Source organism: Lontra canadensis, unplaced genomic scaffold, assembly GCF_010015895.1.
Source record: "Lontra canadensis isolate GAN:19392208 unplaced genomic scaffold, GSC_riverotter_1.0 scaffold118, whole genome shotgun sequence".
NCBI classification, from domain to species: domain Eukaryota; kingdom Metazoa; phylum Chordata; class Mammalia; order Carnivora; family Mustelidae; genus Lontra; species Lontra canadensis.
The window spans coordinates 2,899,262-2,917,370 of record NW_022631112.1 but is presented as its reverse complement, the minus strand read 5'-3'; the positions used below and the strand labels follow the sequence as shown (position 1 = coordinate 2,917,370).

At 44.6% G+C, this 18,109-nt stretch overlaps 1 protein-coding gene across 2 annotated transcripts in view; it reads left to right on the top strand.

The window, feature by feature from the left end:
* Positions 1-15,353, top strand: part of SLC1A2 (solute carrier family 1 member 2) — a 131,697-nt gene extending 116,344 nt beyond the window's left edge. For both annotated transcript variants that reach the window (XM_032841039.1, XM_032841038.1), the window contains exons 10-11: positions 11,835-12,066; positions 15,183-15,353. In XM_032841039.1, the coding sequence (XP_032696930.1) occupies positions 11,835-12,066; positions 15,183-15,254 (304 nt within the window). In that variant the 3' untranslated portion in view covers positions 15,255-15,353. The remainder of the gene's footprint in view (positions 1-11,834; positions 12,067-15,182) is intronic.
* The last annotated feature ends 2,756 nt before the right edge of the window (positions 15,354-18,109 follow it).

Sequence of the window (18,109 nt, the reverse complement as noted above, 5' to 3'; positions counted from 1 at the left end):
ATAAATCTTAAAAAAATATATAGGCTGCAATAAAAGGATCGTGCTAGAAAGAGGCACCCACCCCAGTCTTGGATGGAAGGGCAGAATGGGGGAATCAGGCAATAATGAACATGGCAACTGAATTTGCCTGGGCACCAGATACCAGCCACGGTACCAAGCATTTTACATCTTCCACTTTCTAATAACCCTTAAGGTTTGGTATTATTACTCTTGGTGTATAGATGAGGAAACTGAGGTATAGGGAGGCAAAGTGACTTGAGAGTGAGGAAAGATTTGAGTCCAGTTTGGCTTGGTTTGGGAGGCTGCTATGTTCTTCATCATGGCCGTATTCAAGCTTCTGAAGGCAGTGAGAGCTGATCTGAATTGTAACTGGTAGGTAGATATAGACAGGGGAGGAAGCAGGGCATTTCAGTCAAGGCCAAGGCCCGCCTGTGCAAAGGCACTGAGGCAGCAAACAGTGTGAGGACCTATGAGTGGTTTAGTAATACTGGAGTACAGAGTGGGAGGCAGGGTCTGGTGAAAGGTGGGGCAAAATGGAAACCCAGCATGGCCACGCAGAGAAGTTCAAACTTGATTGTGTCCACATAGCTCAGCTACCTTTCCCAGTATGTTTACCAGTGAAGGGCATTTTCATACTGTAAGACACTCACTACCCATTCACAGGGCAAATCTAGCCAGATGGACCCCAACAGGGAGATGGGAATCAATCCTTGCTAAGGGCCTACTCAGTCTCTGATGTTCTGTGAGGTATACACTGATGCTTCCTGTCTAATCTTGGAGCTAAGCAACAGGGGTGGGGATGCTGTTGGGTTCAATGTCAGGGACACAGAGGTCCAAGGCCAAAGTGGCCACACAGTTTTTTTAAACTGCTCTACATGGCAGGGGCAATTTTTCTGACATCTATTGGCATAGATTTTAAGAGCCAGAAGCCACCTTTAATGCTTTTGAGTTTCCTGCATCTAAAACAACAGTTCCTTCCCCCTCCCTTCGCCCTTCCAAAGGGAAAAACACGCCCGTGACTGAAGGGAAGGACATCTGGAAAGCTGGAAGGAAGACTCACCTCTCCACAGAGCTTGCCTGTTGTTAAGATCTAGGTTAGAATAGAGAAGTGCTCCCCGGACGTAATCTGTACACCTCAGGAGGGCTGCAAGGAAGGTCATGATCTTCCTGATGGGATCCTCATCGCCAGGGAAATGCTCTGAAAGTACCTTTAGAGGGAAGGTGAAGAGTAAGAAAAATAACCTCATTCTCTGTCCCTGCTAGCCTCTCTCAGGGACTGGGGGTGGGTCCTCTATGCTAGTTCAGTTGTTCTGGGAGCCTGTGCTGGCCCCAGGGCAGCTTTTCTCACGGCGTCTGTCCGATGAGGCCAGGTGGTCATCATGGTGGCCGAGATTCCGCAGTGGTTTATGGGTGGAAGGATTGGGAGGGAATGGGATGAAGGAGACAAAGGAGTGGGGTGAGCTTTGCTGGGGAGGAGGACAAAAGGGAAGTGGGGGCATTGGCAATATTTTAGGGTCAGTAGGAGATCAATACATATGTGCTAAATTTCACCACAGAGTTGCTGTGTGATAACCAGGGGCCTTTCCACACAGGAAGAAAGACCGAGGAAACTATTGAAATGAACTGTGCTTCCCCTGTGACTTTTGCTTCCTGAGTCCTCTGCCCCTTGGCTCCTTGAACCCCCTGAAACGGTGGACTACTCTTGCCTGTGTGTCTTCATTACCTTGTCTCTTCTTGGGCTTATGTCTGAGGCCTAAAATCCACCATTAGAGACTGATCTTTTTATAAAAGATCATTATAGAGATAACCTTCCCTCATGATCATGCAAATGCCTTCTCTGAGTGAAAAAATCTGGAAATGAAGAAAGGGAGCTGGTACTTGGTGGATTCCGCCATGTTCTTTACATGTAGTAATGATTAATCCCCGAAGAGCCCTAAGGAGTGTTTCACAGATGATGAAACCGGGAATCAGAAGAGTTAAGTGTCTTGCCTGTGGGCACAAGAGAGCTTGGGTGGTCAGGTCAGGACCCTTTACCACTACCCCCATCCCTGACACAACTTCCTACTTGACCAGGCAGATCTAGTGGTGGGCAGAAAGCAGAGAGGCACTCAGTCAGAAAGGTTTAGGGAAGACAGACCTATTAGGGTCACCCCCAGTTCCACAGAATAACCAGGGAATTTTTCGTTTGACCTGTTTTTTTTCCTCCTCCCCAGACTAAAACAAAACATCAGAAAAGCCTAAATGGGGACAAATGGGGTCCAGTCAAGGTCTCTGCTACTCCGAGAATTCAAGCCCTCCAGCCATTGTGGGCGCTGGGCTTCTTGTCAGTCATTTGCTTCCAAGCCTGTTGGATGAGAGCCATTTCATGAAATGTCTAAGACCCTACCCACTTCTGACCTAAATGCTAGCAAATGGAATAGGAGGGCTGGGTCCTCCCCATCACCCCACACCAGCACTCACATGTTCGTACTTGCGCCGAGAGCAGGGCGTCCTAACTCCAGGGCAGGAACGTGCTAGCAGAAGGGAGTTGGCTGAACCCAAAACTGATGATACATTTGGATTAACTATATTGATGAAACTCTATATGAGAAAACTCAATCCCAGGCTGGCGTGGGAAAGAAGGAACAAATGAAGAGCTGTCTTCTGGTTCTGGGGTTGGATCTCAGGTGAGGGAGGGGGTGGGGGCTCTGTGCCCAGAGAAAAGAAAGCAAACAGTCAGGAGCCCTGGATCTGAGCTCTGCACTTACTCTTTGTGCGACTTTGAGCAAGTTACCCGCCAGACTTCAGCTCTGTCATGTGAACAGTGAGAATAATGACTTGTCAGCTTAAAAGCAGAGTCTAGACCCCATGCCCTTGAGTGCCCTACTGGTTTTAAGACCTGGAGTAGGATTCTGAGGGTGATGGATGTTTGTATACAAATAAGCCTGAACGTTCCTTTTAAGAAGAGGAAAAAAAGGGAGGGTAGAGGAGCCTGGGAAAATGTGTGTAGGGGTCTGTAGCTAGGTCAGACCTGCTTTGAATTAGTAATGGTGGCACATTCTTGCTCACCAGCAAGTGGAGCTCTGGAAACACACTCTTGGTCATGGGCTCTGTAGCCACTGGGTGCCTGTTACAGTGTGAGCGGGGTCAGAGGGAAGAGGTGACACAGATGTACAGGGGGAGGCTGGCCATTCCCTAGCGAAATAGTCGGTGGTGGAGGTGGGGGGGCAGTGAAGTAGAGAAAAAGAAAAGGTGAAGGGATTTTTTTTTTTTCTCTCCAGGCAAAGCTTGTAACCTCTCATAACTCTAGCAATTTTTCAATTTAAAACCAAACAAAGCCTGCAGTGACATTTAATGTGCCACAGTGTTTGCCAGCTGCTGGAGACTGGCCAGCCTCATTACTGCCCGCCAGGCCCTGGATGCTTTTCGATGGGCAGGCCTGGCTGCTCTGTAAATGTCATGGTGAAAACGAAGATTCTGGGCCCCAAAAACTGCCAGAGTCCTCGAACACTGGATGGGAGGGGCTGGTAAAACCAGAACCTTCCCCAGGGTCCAAGAAGCCCTTTGTGTCAGGAATCCTTGGCACCTATTTCTAAGAGAACTCGCTGACACCCCCGTCTCTTGGAGGGAAGCAGGAAGGAACCAGTACCAGGAAGAGGTAATAAATAACCAGGTCTGGCCACAGGTGGCAAAAGGAAAGCCAAAATACAGTGAAACCCAAGGGGATCCATGACCCACTTATCATGTAAGATTGCTGGTGAGATCATTTCTGGGGACAGATTTACTAGCTGGGGGACAGAGTTGAAATTGAACTTACTAGGGAGACTTACGGCCTCCCTCCTGCAGGGGAAGCTCTGAAGCTCCCTGTTAGCATCCCTCCCTGGAGGGACTAGAGCAGTGATGCTCAAGCTTGAGCATGCGCCAAGATCTCATGGAGATTCGGGAGGTCTGGAGTGGGGACCAAGAATTAGTATTGCCAGTGATGCTGAGGATACAGGCCAGGGACCTCACTTCCAGAAACCATTTATTAGAGATAGGGAAGGTAGAGTAGGGGTCCCTGATTTGGGGATATCAGCACTTCAATTCTTTTTCAAGCAGGGCTTCAACTCATGACCCTGTGATCAAGACCTGAGCTGAAATCAAAAGAGTCAGACACTTTACCAACTGAGCCACCCAGGCACCCCTTGGTTCTTCCCTGAACACCAGTTGGCCGTTCTCACATCTAATCAATAAAAATGATGGAAAGGACTTGGGATACTGATAACTCATACTCAGCAAGTACCCCTTTAATATTAGACCGTATTCTAAGCACTTTACTTGGACCTGTTTAAAAGTTGCTCCAAATCATGAGGCAGGTAATGGTATTATCCCAATTTAACCATTGAGGAAACGGAGGCTCACGGAAAAGTAGCTTATCTTGATTTAGTGCATGTTGAATGGCTGATCTGGGACTCAAACCTGGATGATCTGGCTGTTCCTTGAGGGTCTGGGCCCATCCACCTGGATTCTCGTTCTCTTGAGACACACGTATGCACATATACACACAGAACTGGTTGAAGCCCTACTCCGTGTCTGGTGGAAGAAGAAACGAGTTTCTACATCTGCCGTAGCTCTGAAGATTCTAGGGGCTTATGTTTAAATATTTGCTTTGATTTTCCAGTCCCATAGAATTCTCTCTATGTTACCCATTCTATGTCGACCTTAGGATGGGTTGTGACCCTTTCTCCTAAGTCCTTCCCTCTCCTGACAAAGTGTCTCTGGCTCAAGGTGATGAAATTACAGATCAGGGGTGCGGTGGGGGTGTGGTGGGGGTGGGGCTACAGTTCTGCACAGCAAAATCACTTTTTAAAGTATCACAAAAGAAATATGGAAAAACAAGGGGAGGCGCAAAGCTCAGGAGAGTGATAAGATGAAAAAGGGAAAATGTCCCTTTATCTACAACTGAATCTTGAGTTTAGTCTCACTGAAGTAATCTCTTAATAATTTCAGGTAGCCTGGAAACAACAATTTAATATGAGGCACCCCTTTTCTTTTAAAAGAAGTCCTTTAGTGCTCACCCGCCCCCCCTCCTGGTCTCCTCTCCCTGCTCTGTTTTGCCCTTCGGTCCCTGTCTCTTTGTGCCTTGCCCTTCCCTCCACCTCTGTGTTCGCCCCCAGCAATCAGAACACCTCTCTGGTTTTTGTAGGCAAGGTAATTTAGGCTGTCTGCGTCTCCTTCCTCCTCCTTCTACATCTTGCCCTGGCCCTAACTTCTCACCGCCAGGACAGCCAGCCAGACATTTGCCAAACAAAAAGACAGTTCTCTTTGTAGAGTTTTTCCGTCCTCTTCAACAACCCATCCCTGCCCTTCCTCTCTCACATGCCTGTCCCCCGCCTGCCTCCATCTTGCCCATGTCACCAACTGAGACCACGTGGTATCAGCACTTAAAGAGCTGATGGTCTAGTAATGGGGACAGATATGGTCAAAAAATCCCATCCGAGTTGTGCTAAGTGCAAAAAGAGGAGTGTGCAAGACTTGGTGGAGGAAACAAAAGAGGAAGTGGTTTACTCCCCTCTTCACTTGGACTCCTGAGGAGGAGAAGGAGGAGGAGGAGAAGGATGAGGAGCCTGACTGGGTTTGTGTCCCGTGCGCTGTGAGGCCTTTTATATGCAGAGTTTGGCAGAGGCCCCCTTGATGACACATTAGCGTTCAGGACACATTAGCACTTACTATCTTCTCAACATGCTTGGAAGGAGGGGTTATTTCCATAGTTGACAAATGAGAAAGCTGAGTAGGAAAAGCTACGTTCCTTGCCCTGCTGGAGCCGGGATCGCAGCCCGGGCTCCCATCCAAAGTTTACGCTCTTCCCCAACGCTTCGGCGGGCCCTCCTTCCCTTCTCATCCCCATGTGGCTTTAGCCCTCGGATGATTCGGGTTTTTGCTAGCCTTCTTAGGTCTGGGGCCTTGGTGACCCCTCTGCCACGCTGTGCACTCTGCATTCTAAGAGGCAGACATGATGGTTTGTGTCTGAATGCTAAGTTGAATCACATGAAATTGCCAATGTTTGGCTTTAGGGAACTGTCAAAATGGCAATTTCATATGGCTCAGCCCAATACAAGGAACCAGATGGATTTTGGGCGACCCTGCTCCCTTGGCTCTGTTAGTTCATGAGAACAAGGACTGTCAGACAATTCTAACACCCTCCTGCCAGAGGACTTAGATCAAGAGATAGAAAAGAGAAAAAGGACCGTGGCAATTGCCTTTCTCCCAGGGAACCAGACTGGGTTTGTCAGTGTGAATAAGGAAGGCAAGCCCCTCTCTCGTCTTTGGTTCCTGGTGGCCCCAAAGCTAGGGCACCTGTGGTGGTGGATCCCCTTCAGCAAACGATTCTGACCTCCCCTCCGTCTCCTCTTCACAGTTCTGACACACAGTGTCCAGACCCAAGGATAGCATCAAGCACTCTAAAATTCTTTTTACCAAGTAGCCTTGAAGCACTTGAGGTCAGCAGAGTCTCCTGAACAGTCAGGACCGGCTATGAGACAAAATGAAAGTATTCGCTTGTGGAGAAATTTCCACATGGGAACCGCAAACTCCCATATCCTGCTTTTAGCTAGACTTGGACTTCCCCAGAGTTGGTCAGACATTCCCCCGGTGGCCTCTGCAGCAAACTAAAAATCCTATCTCCTGTCTCCCTCCATCTCCCTTTCCCTCCCTTCACCTTCCCAGTCAGTTGCCTTGAATACGCTGATAACAAATAATGGCGCCACTTTCTCTTTCTCATTCATTTTTCTATCCATGGTGAGCCATCTTCTCTCTCTGCCTCTGGCTTATACCTGCCCTGGCTGGATCAGTAATGGCCTCTTTGTCGCTAAAACCAAGGGGCACTTTTACTCTTCTTACCTGACCTCTTGGCTGTAATTGACATTCTCCACTACACCCTTATTTTTGAAACATGCTTCCCCCCAACTCTTCCATTTTTCTTCCATCCTTGCAGGCTCTTATGCCTGTGCACGTTTCTTGACTCTTGGTCACCCTCAGGGTCCAGACAAGACTGCCTGCTCTTCTCACTCTCCATTCCCTCCAAGGATGAACCAAACACACCTGTGGCATCCACCCATCGCCTCTTTAGGTACCGACTCCTAACTTGCTGTGTCTCTCCTGATAGTCCATATTCCCAACCACTTGTGGGACTTCTCTGCTTTGCTGGCTCCCAGATTTCAGACCCGGTATGTTCAAGCTGTATCGAGAACATTTCTCATCCCAACCTTTCGTATCCCATACATATGGTGGCACTGTTCACTGGTTGCCCAAAACCAGAAACCCGAGAGGAACCCTTGACTCTTTTCTCATTTATTCTCTATAACCAGTCAGTCCTCAAGTCCTGTAATTCTGTCTCGTAAGCTTCCATCACATCTTCACTAAGTGGGTTTTGTTCTTTCAGACTTGCTCTCCTTCAGACCATTCTTCATACTGGAACAAGCATGGTCTTGCTCTCCAGTGGCTCCTCATCACTCTTGGGATAATGACCTGACTCTTGAACTTGGCTGACAAGGCCATACATGATTTGGTCAGTACTTACCTTCTGCCTCTCATCCCACTCATTTGCCTCCTGAACGCTCTTAGGTGTTCTTATCCCCTCAATTTCACATTATTTATTTCTTTTCTGCCGCTTTATTTCAGACTTATCCTTAGGACCTAAGTTGAGATACTTCTACTCGTCTTTCCTGGGGCCCAAGCATAGTTAAAATGTCCTACCTACAAAATCCCATAGCACCCACCACTTATTCCTACAAGAACATTTATCTCACTCTATGGGGGACACAGAGACGTAAAGAGAGTGTGGGTTCCAGGGGGAAGAGGGAGCATGGGAAGGCTTTTTCTTGTTTTTTGTTGCCAGCGCACTGGACATAATGTCCTGCCCACACTAAGATGCTCATTGTACATCTGTTGAATAAATAAAATGAACTAACAAAGAACTCACCAAGTATTAGAGTCTGTGTTCTCTTCTTATTTTCACATAGCCATTTGGATGCTCTTGTGCTCCGGCAATCAATCTTTAATGAGTTCTTAAGGCATGCCGGATGTTTCTTGAGAGGTGATTTGCTCTAGGTAAGAGAGTCAGAAGATCTGGGTTAGGGTTCTAGCTCTAAGTCTAGGGCCCTTCCCATCCTGATTTTAGTGTCAGACATCAGCATGCTTTGTTTCTACTCGATCCCATCTTCATTCATTCCTGGCCCGATAGCTATTTCCTCTGGTCAGTTCATTTTCAAATTCAAGGAGGCCTGAGGGTATGGGAGAGAACAGATATTCTATTCCGAAAAGTTGATTCAGTGGCTGCTCTGGAGAGTTGGGATCTGATGTTAAAGAAAGTCAAGGGTTGAGGAAATGAGAATTTGTAAACTTATATCACCCATTTGGGTGGCAATGGATTTGTTAAACTGAAAATTCATTAACCCTTGAGCATAGTGTCTTGTGTTTTTGCCCATATGATGGGGGTGATGGCTCTTCCCAAAAGGGGAAAGAGCCAGCATATAATGAATATTCACTATGGGTCAGGAACTGGTTATATCTTCTTGAAATCCTATAAAATAGGTATTTTGCCTGCTTGAGAAAAATTCTGGTAGGGGAACTGATCCAGGTTATACAGTTAGGAAGTGGCTGAGCTGGTTTCAAAATCAAAGCTGTCTGGGCACTTTGCATTGTGGATTCTGGAAGCACACTGCCTATGGTTGAATTTGGTTCTGTGACTTTATTAGGATGTGTAACTTTGCAAAGCCCCTCTGAGTTTTCATTTCATAAATATGAATACTAAGTTTGGAGATTCCTTAAGAAATTGAAAATAGAACTACCCTCTGACCCTGTAATTGTACTACCAATATTTCCCCCTAAGATTCAGATGCAGTGAAAAGAGGGGCCATCTGTACTCCAGTGTTCATAGCAGCAATGGCTACAATTGCCAAACTGTGGAAAAAGCCAAGGTGCCCCTCAACAGATGAATGGATAAAGAGGATATGGTCCATATACACAATGGAATATTATGCCTCCATAAGGAAGGATAAATACCCAACTTTTGTATCAACATGGACGGGACTGGAGGAGATTATGCTGAGTGAAATAAGTCAAGCAGAGAGAGTCAATTATCATATGGTTTCACTTACTCGTGAGCATAAGGAATAACATGGAGGACATTAGGAGAAGGAAAGGAAAAGTGTATTGGAGTAAACTGGAGGGGAAGACAAAGCACAAGTGACTGTGGACTCTGAGAAACAAACTGAGGGCTTTGGAGGGGAGGGAGTGGTAGGTTAGGTGAGCCTGGTGGTGGGTATTAAGGAGGGCATGTATTGCATGGAGCACTGGGTGTGGTGCATAAACAATGAATCTTGGAACACTGAAAAAATTAAATTAAAATACTTCTTACAACATTTGTAGAGAGATTAAACAATGTAATACCTGTAGAGCATATTTCTAGACATATTAAATGTGATATATCAACTACCGTCCTCATTACCACCATCACCATCATCAGCATCATCTCCACCACCCCTGACTTTGGTCCATCTGCTTGCCAGTAAGGTAGATCCTTCTGGGCCATGATATAAATGGGTACTCAGAGAATTCTTCTTCACCTGAATGCTCTTTGGAATTTAACAATTGGTCAAGGATGTTGAGTGCATGGCTCAGGACACATGCTGGGTGGGACTGAAAGTAGAGTTGAAACACAGCAAAGGCAACCAATGCTATGTGATGGATAAGTAACTCAGCAGGTTAGCTGGGAGGCCGCCATAAGGATTGTCCTGCAAATAGAGTTAATGCTTCCAGGTGGAGATGGTAGCTTAACTCGGCGTGTTTGGGCATTCTACCCAGTTGCTGCCAAAAACAGACTTAAATTGACGAGATAAGATTTAGAGTAATATTTAGAGTACACATCATCGTGTAATAACTAATGTTTTGTGAGCTCTTGCTAAATGTCTCAGAGAATTCTGTGCTAAGCACTTTGTTATCTTATTTAATCTTTGCAACAAACCAGTGTCGCAGATATTTTTATTATTTTGATCTCACAGGTGAGGCCACTAGGGCTCACAGTGAAATGTTAAGTATGATCAGTGTTGTCCAGCAAGTAGAAGGAAAAGCTGGCATTTGAATCCAGGCTATCTCCAGACGTATATATATTTTCTTAACTATCATCATGAATACCTTCTCATTCCTTCACTCCGGGTCTTCTTACCAATCTTGGCTTTAAGTGCTTAATTTTGTGGAGGACCTCAAGTGCCAGTCTTCATTTGTGTTCAGACTCTATTACCCTGAGGCAGATTCTCCAGAGCAAAAGGGAGGAGAGGAGCATTCTCAGATGGAGATATGCTCCTGAAAGCTGAAGTCCAGTTCTGTTCTTTATTTTTGCATGCAGAACATCTTTCCACTTGAAACCAGAGGCTGGCAGGCTCACAAGCTCTTTGCAAGGAAGCCAGGTCAGATTCCTCCTGGCATGGCTTCATTTCTCTAATGAGAAATAGATTTAATAGTAGCAACTAGAATTTATTTTAGGCCTTTGTTCTAAGAACTAATAAAAACTTCCACTTTGCCTTGAACTAATTCTAGGATCCTTATAATTTTTTAAGTTAAAGGCTAGAGTGTCCTGGACTATGACATCTTTAGCAACGTTTTTGCCTAAATTCTTTCTTTTTTTTAGAAAAAAAGGTTTTGATTTTCCAGCATCCTTCTCTTTCAGACTTCTAGTATCTCATACACATGGTTAAAAGGACTCTTAATAACAATTGTACTAAAGGACCAGAGAATGCAATTTATTCCTAACAACTCTGTTTTCCTGGTGTTGACTTTCTAAAAAGGAGAGTTCTGGACCATCCAGTTTTTTCAAATAAGAACTTGGGAAAAAGATTTGAGAAAGGGGTTTTCTTGACACTTCCTGATTCAAGAGGCACTCTGGAAGATTTAAATTTTTTAGGTTAATAGAGAGAGCATGGCAAAGTATTCTGGTTTTTCCTGGACCCACAGCCTCTGCGCATATTGGTTAGGGAGAAAATTGTGGCTGGGTTTCTCATCCATTATCTGTGTCCGTGTGTACATATGTGTTTGGGGAAGAGTGAGGTGCTCTGGGAAAGGTAGTGTTAGTTGCAATCTTTTTTTTTTTTTTTAAAGATTTTATTTATTTATTTGAAACAGAGAGAGAGAGATCACAAGTATGCAGAGAGGCAGGCATAGAGAGAGAGAGAGGAAAAAGCAGGCTCCCCGCCGAGCAGAGAGCCCGATGCGGGCCTCGATCCCAGGGCCCTGAGATCATGACCTGAGCCGAAGGCAGAGGCTTTAACCCACTGAGCCACCCAGGCGCCCTGTTAGTTACAATCTTTACAAAGAGATGAATTCTCTGTTACAGGAGAATTCACAGGTAGAATTAATAAGTAACATAAGAGGAGGTAATCTGGAGTCTTTGAAGAATGGTTTACATCAGGAAGAATTGCTGGACACCACTAGTAGTGTCCTTCTACTTTCCTTCTACTTGTTGGAGCCTGGGTGCCAATTCCGAGATTTGAGAACTATTTTCCTCCAATCTTTCCTTCTCTCCTTTTTCTTTGCTATTGTTTATTGTTTTTTTTTTTTTTACCATCCATCAGAGATTTTGCTAAACCCTTTATGTACATGAACTCATTTAATTTTCATACAAGCTCATGAAGTATGATTGTCATCTCCAATTGACCAACAAGGAAATCAAGGCTTATAAAAATTAAGTAACTTGCCCCAGATCAGAGAGAGGGAAAATCAGAGCCAGAATTCAATCCCAGGTTTCTCTGGTTCTAGACCTTGGCCTCTTGGCCACCATGTCACTCCTTCTTCACTAAATGTTTTCTGTTCTTTTTTCCCAGGGACAGGATGAGAACTTCAGTCAATGTTGTGGGGGACTCTTTTGGGGCTGGGATTGTCTATCACCTCTCCAAGTCTGAGCTGGATACTATTGACTCCCAGCATCGAGTGCATGAAGATATTGAAATGACCAAGACTCAGTCCATTTATGATGACGTGAAGAACCACAGGGAAAGCAACTCTAATCAATGTGTCTATGCCGCACACAACTCTGTCATAGTAGATGAGTGCAAGGTACCTTTCCCCTTCATGGATATTGAGACCTGTATATAATAGTGCATGCTCGATTTCCTAAGACAAGCACAAAAAATCCCTGCATGTATTATTGTCACATTTATTTCTCTGAAGGATCATGTAACCCAAGCTTCTGTGAGTCCCAGATCATCTAACTCTGTGTCTAACATGCCAGGAAATCATCAGGTCTTACAGTGGGAGAGCCGATCACTTGCTTGGTTTGTCCATGTGATGTAAAACAGTCATTCTGGTGCCCCATTCCCCAATCCAATGACTCCACAAATGTGATTGGTTTTCTTGAACATTTTGCCGAAGAATTTGTGGTTTCTAAAGCTTTGCTGGATTTCAAATATTCTATTCCTTGAATGAAACACCAAGAGAAATATCCAGAATTGCTTACTTTACATAGCATAACTATTCCTTCTTGCTGTATATTAATTACGTATTGGTCAAAAATACACCCACCCAACTTTGCACAACTATCTTTCCTTTAATTATTTTCGTGAGAAGGTGAGTTTTGAACTGGCAGTCATTTTGCTCCAAGAGTGGGGGAGCTATTTCAAGTAAAGGACAACCGTACTTCAGGACAATTATCCATAGATAACCACGTTTCCTACAGTGGCAGCCCTATCTTTCCTGAATCATGGATGTTCTGGCCTCTTTCACAAGCTGCTGGGTACTAAGTCTTCAAGCTTGATGGGCTCTGTCTAGCCTTCATTGTAACTAACTTGACATTGTCAAAGACAGAGTGTCATGACCAGAGTGAAGCAAACTTGGAGAAACCCTGGCAGGTGAGCAGAGTCAACTCTGGGGGCTGGGTTACTAATATGGTTCCGGGAAGCAACTGAGGGCGATCTGTACCCGATACAGATTTCTGATCCTTTTTGACTCCTGTTGACAAGATCTCATTTAATACTTAATTTCTTCCTGGGTTCCTTCTGGGTCATTCCAAATATAAACCATGGCTTCTGCTGGACAATTAAGGGTAGCATAGGAGTGATTCTCTTAATTGGACTGTAACATAGATCCAGAAATCTAATGGACCAGCAACAGTCTTTTGTTCCTCTCCTCTATATCAGGTACATGAGTGGATGAGCCGAGGCTCTAGTACAAATTAAGGAAGAACTCGCCCATTAAGAGACAACTGCAAAAATTAATTGACTCAATGAAAATGATTCAAATTATTAGAAATTCAGATGTACCTAAAGCACATATTCCATTCTCCTGGAACATTAGTGTTTCCCACATCTAAATGAACATGCTGGGTTATTCCCCATCAAAATGTTAGTTTGGGCCAACAAGGGTCCACATTCCCGTGGAATGGCTTTATGCTCTATTTAAGTATTTATTGTGTGCATTGTGGGGTTTCACTGAGCACCTCCATCTCGTTCCTATGACCTCCTCTATTTTCATCATTCATCAAATGTTTATTGGGGGCCCATTATCTGCCATGTCATGAAATGGGCATGGGAGGACAGCAAAGCAAATATATAATTTTGTAGTAAGGGCTTAAAACTCCTTGTGATCGTTTCTCCATCTTACTATTTTTAAATAACAAGATGGGAGACATCAATGCTTCCTGCCAGTCCCCCACTCCTTCTTGCTTTTCTGTTACCCAGGTGGTTGGAGGAGACAGAGATGGGATGGGCTGGTGAGTGGAGCCTTAGCTTCTTTGAACCCAGCCAGAAAAAGAAAGAAATGTTAAAAAACAAAAAGCTGCTCTCCCAGCCACTTTGGAAACACAGGCCCCAGTATTCAACCATGATGACAGCAACCGGGCCCATCCCCGAGTGCTGCCTGGTATTCCAGAGGCACCTGAACTTGACCTATGATTCTTGCCCTTGTTCACCACTCAAAGGCAACTAGGCACGTTCAAGGTCAGAGTGAACAGACAGCTTTCTCCAGGCAGATAGTTTGTTCCTGGCAGTCTTTCTTGACAGTTCACCAAAGGGGAAACAAATTTGCTGCAGCTCTGGTCAAAATGTTAACCGCTTCAAGCATCGTCACGCCCTGTTGGCCTCTTCTGTTTTCAGACTCTTGCCTTTGTCACTGTAGTTTGAAGTTGTGCGTGAACTTTTACATTTTTATCAGAATCACTGCATGTAGGATGGTCATGGCTTGTTGCATGGTCTTTCTAGAGGAACAGGGGGGGCCTTCCGGGGTTCGGAGGAGGAACGCAACAAATAGCTTTTATCTTCACACGCTTGGTTTTGTTTTCTGTCCCTGGCATGTTGTGTGTGTTCCTAACGCATGCGTTTCACTTCCACTCGGGTAAGAAGAAGCTCGGATTTCTTTCAAACATTGCTGCATTTGTCATATTTCCATATCCTAATGCTTCCATAAATCCAGTCTCTCCATTATGTGGAATATCAGTCGTGGGTTTAAGTTTGCACATGACGTTGAGGACAGACAGACAGAAGGTAAGCTAGGAAACGACTTAGAAGCGGAGGGGAACACCTCCCGTTCGGTGTAAGGGTTCAGTTCACTTAGAGCCAGGAAAGCCCTGATACAGACAGGCTGGTGGGGATACCTGATTATGAAATGTCCACGTTGAAATCATTTAGGTCCGCTTGTCACGGATCTCTGGCTTTTAATCCCTTCTTTTCTTTTTTCACGTTTAAAGCCTGGATAGCGTATCTGGTATCCAGACCCTCTCGATCTCTGATTTTGCAATTGGGCATGTATAAACCAACCTGGCCTCCTTGGGACTGAACCTTTCACACGCATGTGTAGAACTAGCTGTCGAGTTCCGGGGGGTTTTCTCTGGTTGTATGGAGTAGCACAAGGACACTGTTTTGTTAAGGGCTGCATTCTTAGATGATGGGTCTGTGTGCAGCTTGACGTGCCCCCAACACTAAAATCAGAGTGGAAGTTATTCTCCAAACTGCAGACTGTCTCTAGCTCCTCCATACTCCCCAAGGCCAATGTGGACTTTTCAGTATTTACAAATTAATGTTGAAAAGCAAGATGGGCTCCCAACCTGCTGGGAATGACATTTAAAAGTAGTAGGGAGGTCGTAGAGTGAAGCTTGGATCTGGTGCTCCTCCGTATAACCTGTGGGGGAGGTTTTCTGGTTCACGGCCTGTTAGCTGGATGCTGATGATAATTATTTTCAGGTGACTCTGGCAGCCAACGGAAAGTCCGCTGACGGCGGAGTCGAGGAAGAGCCGTGGAAACGTGAAAAATAAGGACATGACTCTCAGCAAAGTTTTGAACAAACTCCCCAGCGTATCTTATGGTAAAAAGAGAATATAAACAAGCTGTCTTAAAAAGGAAAAAAAAAAAAAGCATCTATTTCTGTGTTTACTTAATCTGCTAGCCGAGGCTTCAAGGATCTGTCGTGAGTCAGTGATAGGCGCAGTGCGGTGTCTTTGCCAAGTGATGCTTTGTAAATGCCTCATTTTCTCACCTGTCTTATTGTCTGAACGGAGGCTGCTGGAGGAATCCCTTTGAATTGAAGACGAGTTCTGGCCAGCTTCCCTTTATTCTCTAAATGTAGAGCTGCAGATCCTCTTTTCCCGACTAAAGCATGTGGTGAATCCCGGGGACTTGGGATAAAGAGCAGACACTCAGTGTGTGATTCCTTCAGGTGTCGTCCCTGCTTCTGCTTTAGTACACGCAAGACATTCTGTTAGAAGCCTCTAGACGTAATTCTCTTGAAATGTCTTAGGGGTGGCCCATGTGTTAATTAAAAGCAAACCCCTGTCTTCGGGAACTCTGAGAATCTACCTTCTGTATACTCTTTCAATTAAATATTTCAAAGAGAATGGTAGTGGGAACCGTGCTCTTCAAGGTGGTCGATTACGGAACCCACTGAGTTTCTGCTCTGCCATATCCAGTCCTGGGAAATCATTACTGAAATTTCAAAGGAGGTCTCATAATTTGCTTTCAATGATGATAATGAATTAGGATGTAATCTGCGTAGCGCTGCTGTGCATGTGGACAAACGTGAGAGAGCACAGCCAACGTCAACTTTAACCAGAGTCAAATGTTCCAATTCGGTTGGCATTCACCTGGCAGAGTAAAATCGAGTGAGATGATTTGATTGATGCTTTACTTTCTTTGTTCCAGCCGTAAAATTCTTTTTTGTATATCTAACCAAAAAAAAAAAAAAAAAAAGACATTTTTAATCGCAAATTATTTCAGTCACAATCTCATTAACCTAGAAGGCCTAACCATTCCACTCTCCTCACCGGTAGAGAGGACAGTTACGCTGGCTGTGCCGCCTTTAAGACCATCTCTCGATAAAAACAAAACACTGTCTATGATCTAGCACATAGAGAGCTTTCTCTTGTATTCTCTCAAAGCACTTGAATCTAGTTACAGGGCACAGTTGAAAGCAGAGTCAATCTGCTTCCCAGTCTTCTGTGTAGCAAGGAATAGGAAACAAATGTGCAAAATCCCATAAAGGTGATATTCCTATGGCAAAGTCAAGATGGCCTTGAGCCATGAAATGGGAGCAGACGATGGCTCCTCACAACTTCAAGATGGCATCTTCAAGGCTGTTACAGTTTGAGGAGTCAGTACTGTAAGGGGATTAGCACCGTGCCTTGTAGGCCGTAGGAACCCAACGAATCCCAGTGGTGGATTGTGTAGACTAAACTTGTCAGTTTCTCTACTATCCTTTTCTGTTGAATAACTCACAGTATTTTCCTAAGGTTGCAGGCTCTGGGAGGTTGCTGGGAACTTGAACCTGAATCACTGAGAAATAAAGTACATTTGACTGACTTCGAGGAGCGTGTAGAAACTTGGTCTATAAGTAGGAGTCAGGTGGTCATCAAAGACTGGCAGATGGGTGCTGGGTACACACCAAAAGTTGTACTGTCCAAATGCCCTGAGAAGAGGTTGTACATAGACATCATGGACCCTTTATTGCCCATTCCTGGTGACTTTTCTCTTCCAAACCAGACACCTTCGGAACATAGGAGAGACATAAGATTCCGATTGCTTTTGTCTCTCAGACCCTTGTTATTTTTGGATAAGGACCACCATTGAGCAGTATTAAGCAGCTTTTTGCCTTTTTTTCTTTTTAGTGTCATTGGTCTTCTTCATTTTCATTAGGTGAACAGTTAACTGGGTCACCAGGGACGTGTGAAATGCAGTAGTGGACAATAAATACACCCTTTAGAGCCGATACTGTGGGTCAAGGGGACAGGTCTTGGATTTAGCTGTGAAACTGTTATGGATTGTCTTTAATTGGTGCTCCCAAGAGCTTTGTGATGGAGAAGAGAAGGATCTATACGAGGCACCAAGGAGTTTGTGGGTTTTGCTGTTTAAGGCCAGCTTAGCACTTGTAAATGCTGACGTGTTTCTCAAAAGAGTGGTCTTGGGATTGTCTCCCCAAGACTCTGCTTCAGTGTCTTCCTGCTTTGCTTTGTCTTCCTAGTTATCCTATAAAATATATAAGGGGACAATGTGTTCAGAAGAAGCAAGGTGTACAGCTTAACAAAACATGTTTTTCTGGTTTTAGACTACCTGTAATACATTTCATGAGAACGTACTTAGGAACTCACTTTCATCTGGAAATTCACATCATATTACAAATGAATAATCTGTTAAAGTCAGGACTAACCCGAAAATCCAGGATGTATGTAGAGCTGACGTATGACTGTGATCTCTATTTTTTTAGGTCTCGTTCATTCTTCTTATGCCATGCCCACTAGGGCTTCCCTTGGCCAGCATGAGTGCCATAAACAGGACAAACAGATCCAGAGTATACCTCTAAGAACCCTTTTCTAAATAAGATACCCATAATCTTTCCGTTATGTGCACAGATTTATATTAATAGGTTCACCACAGTTGTAAATGCTTGTAACAGTCCGTTAATATTTGATGATGCATAAGTTATATACGGACACAGGAGGCCAGATCCACACGCTGCATCCCATAAGGTCTATAAGTCAGGGCTTTGGCAACACCATTTTGTTATAAACTCATTCACTCTTTTTAGGAATCCAAATCATTTTGAGAGAAAAATCAATTAAACAGACTTTCATCCTCCCCTTTATAATTTTTGCCCACAGAAACCCAAGTAGAATCACCA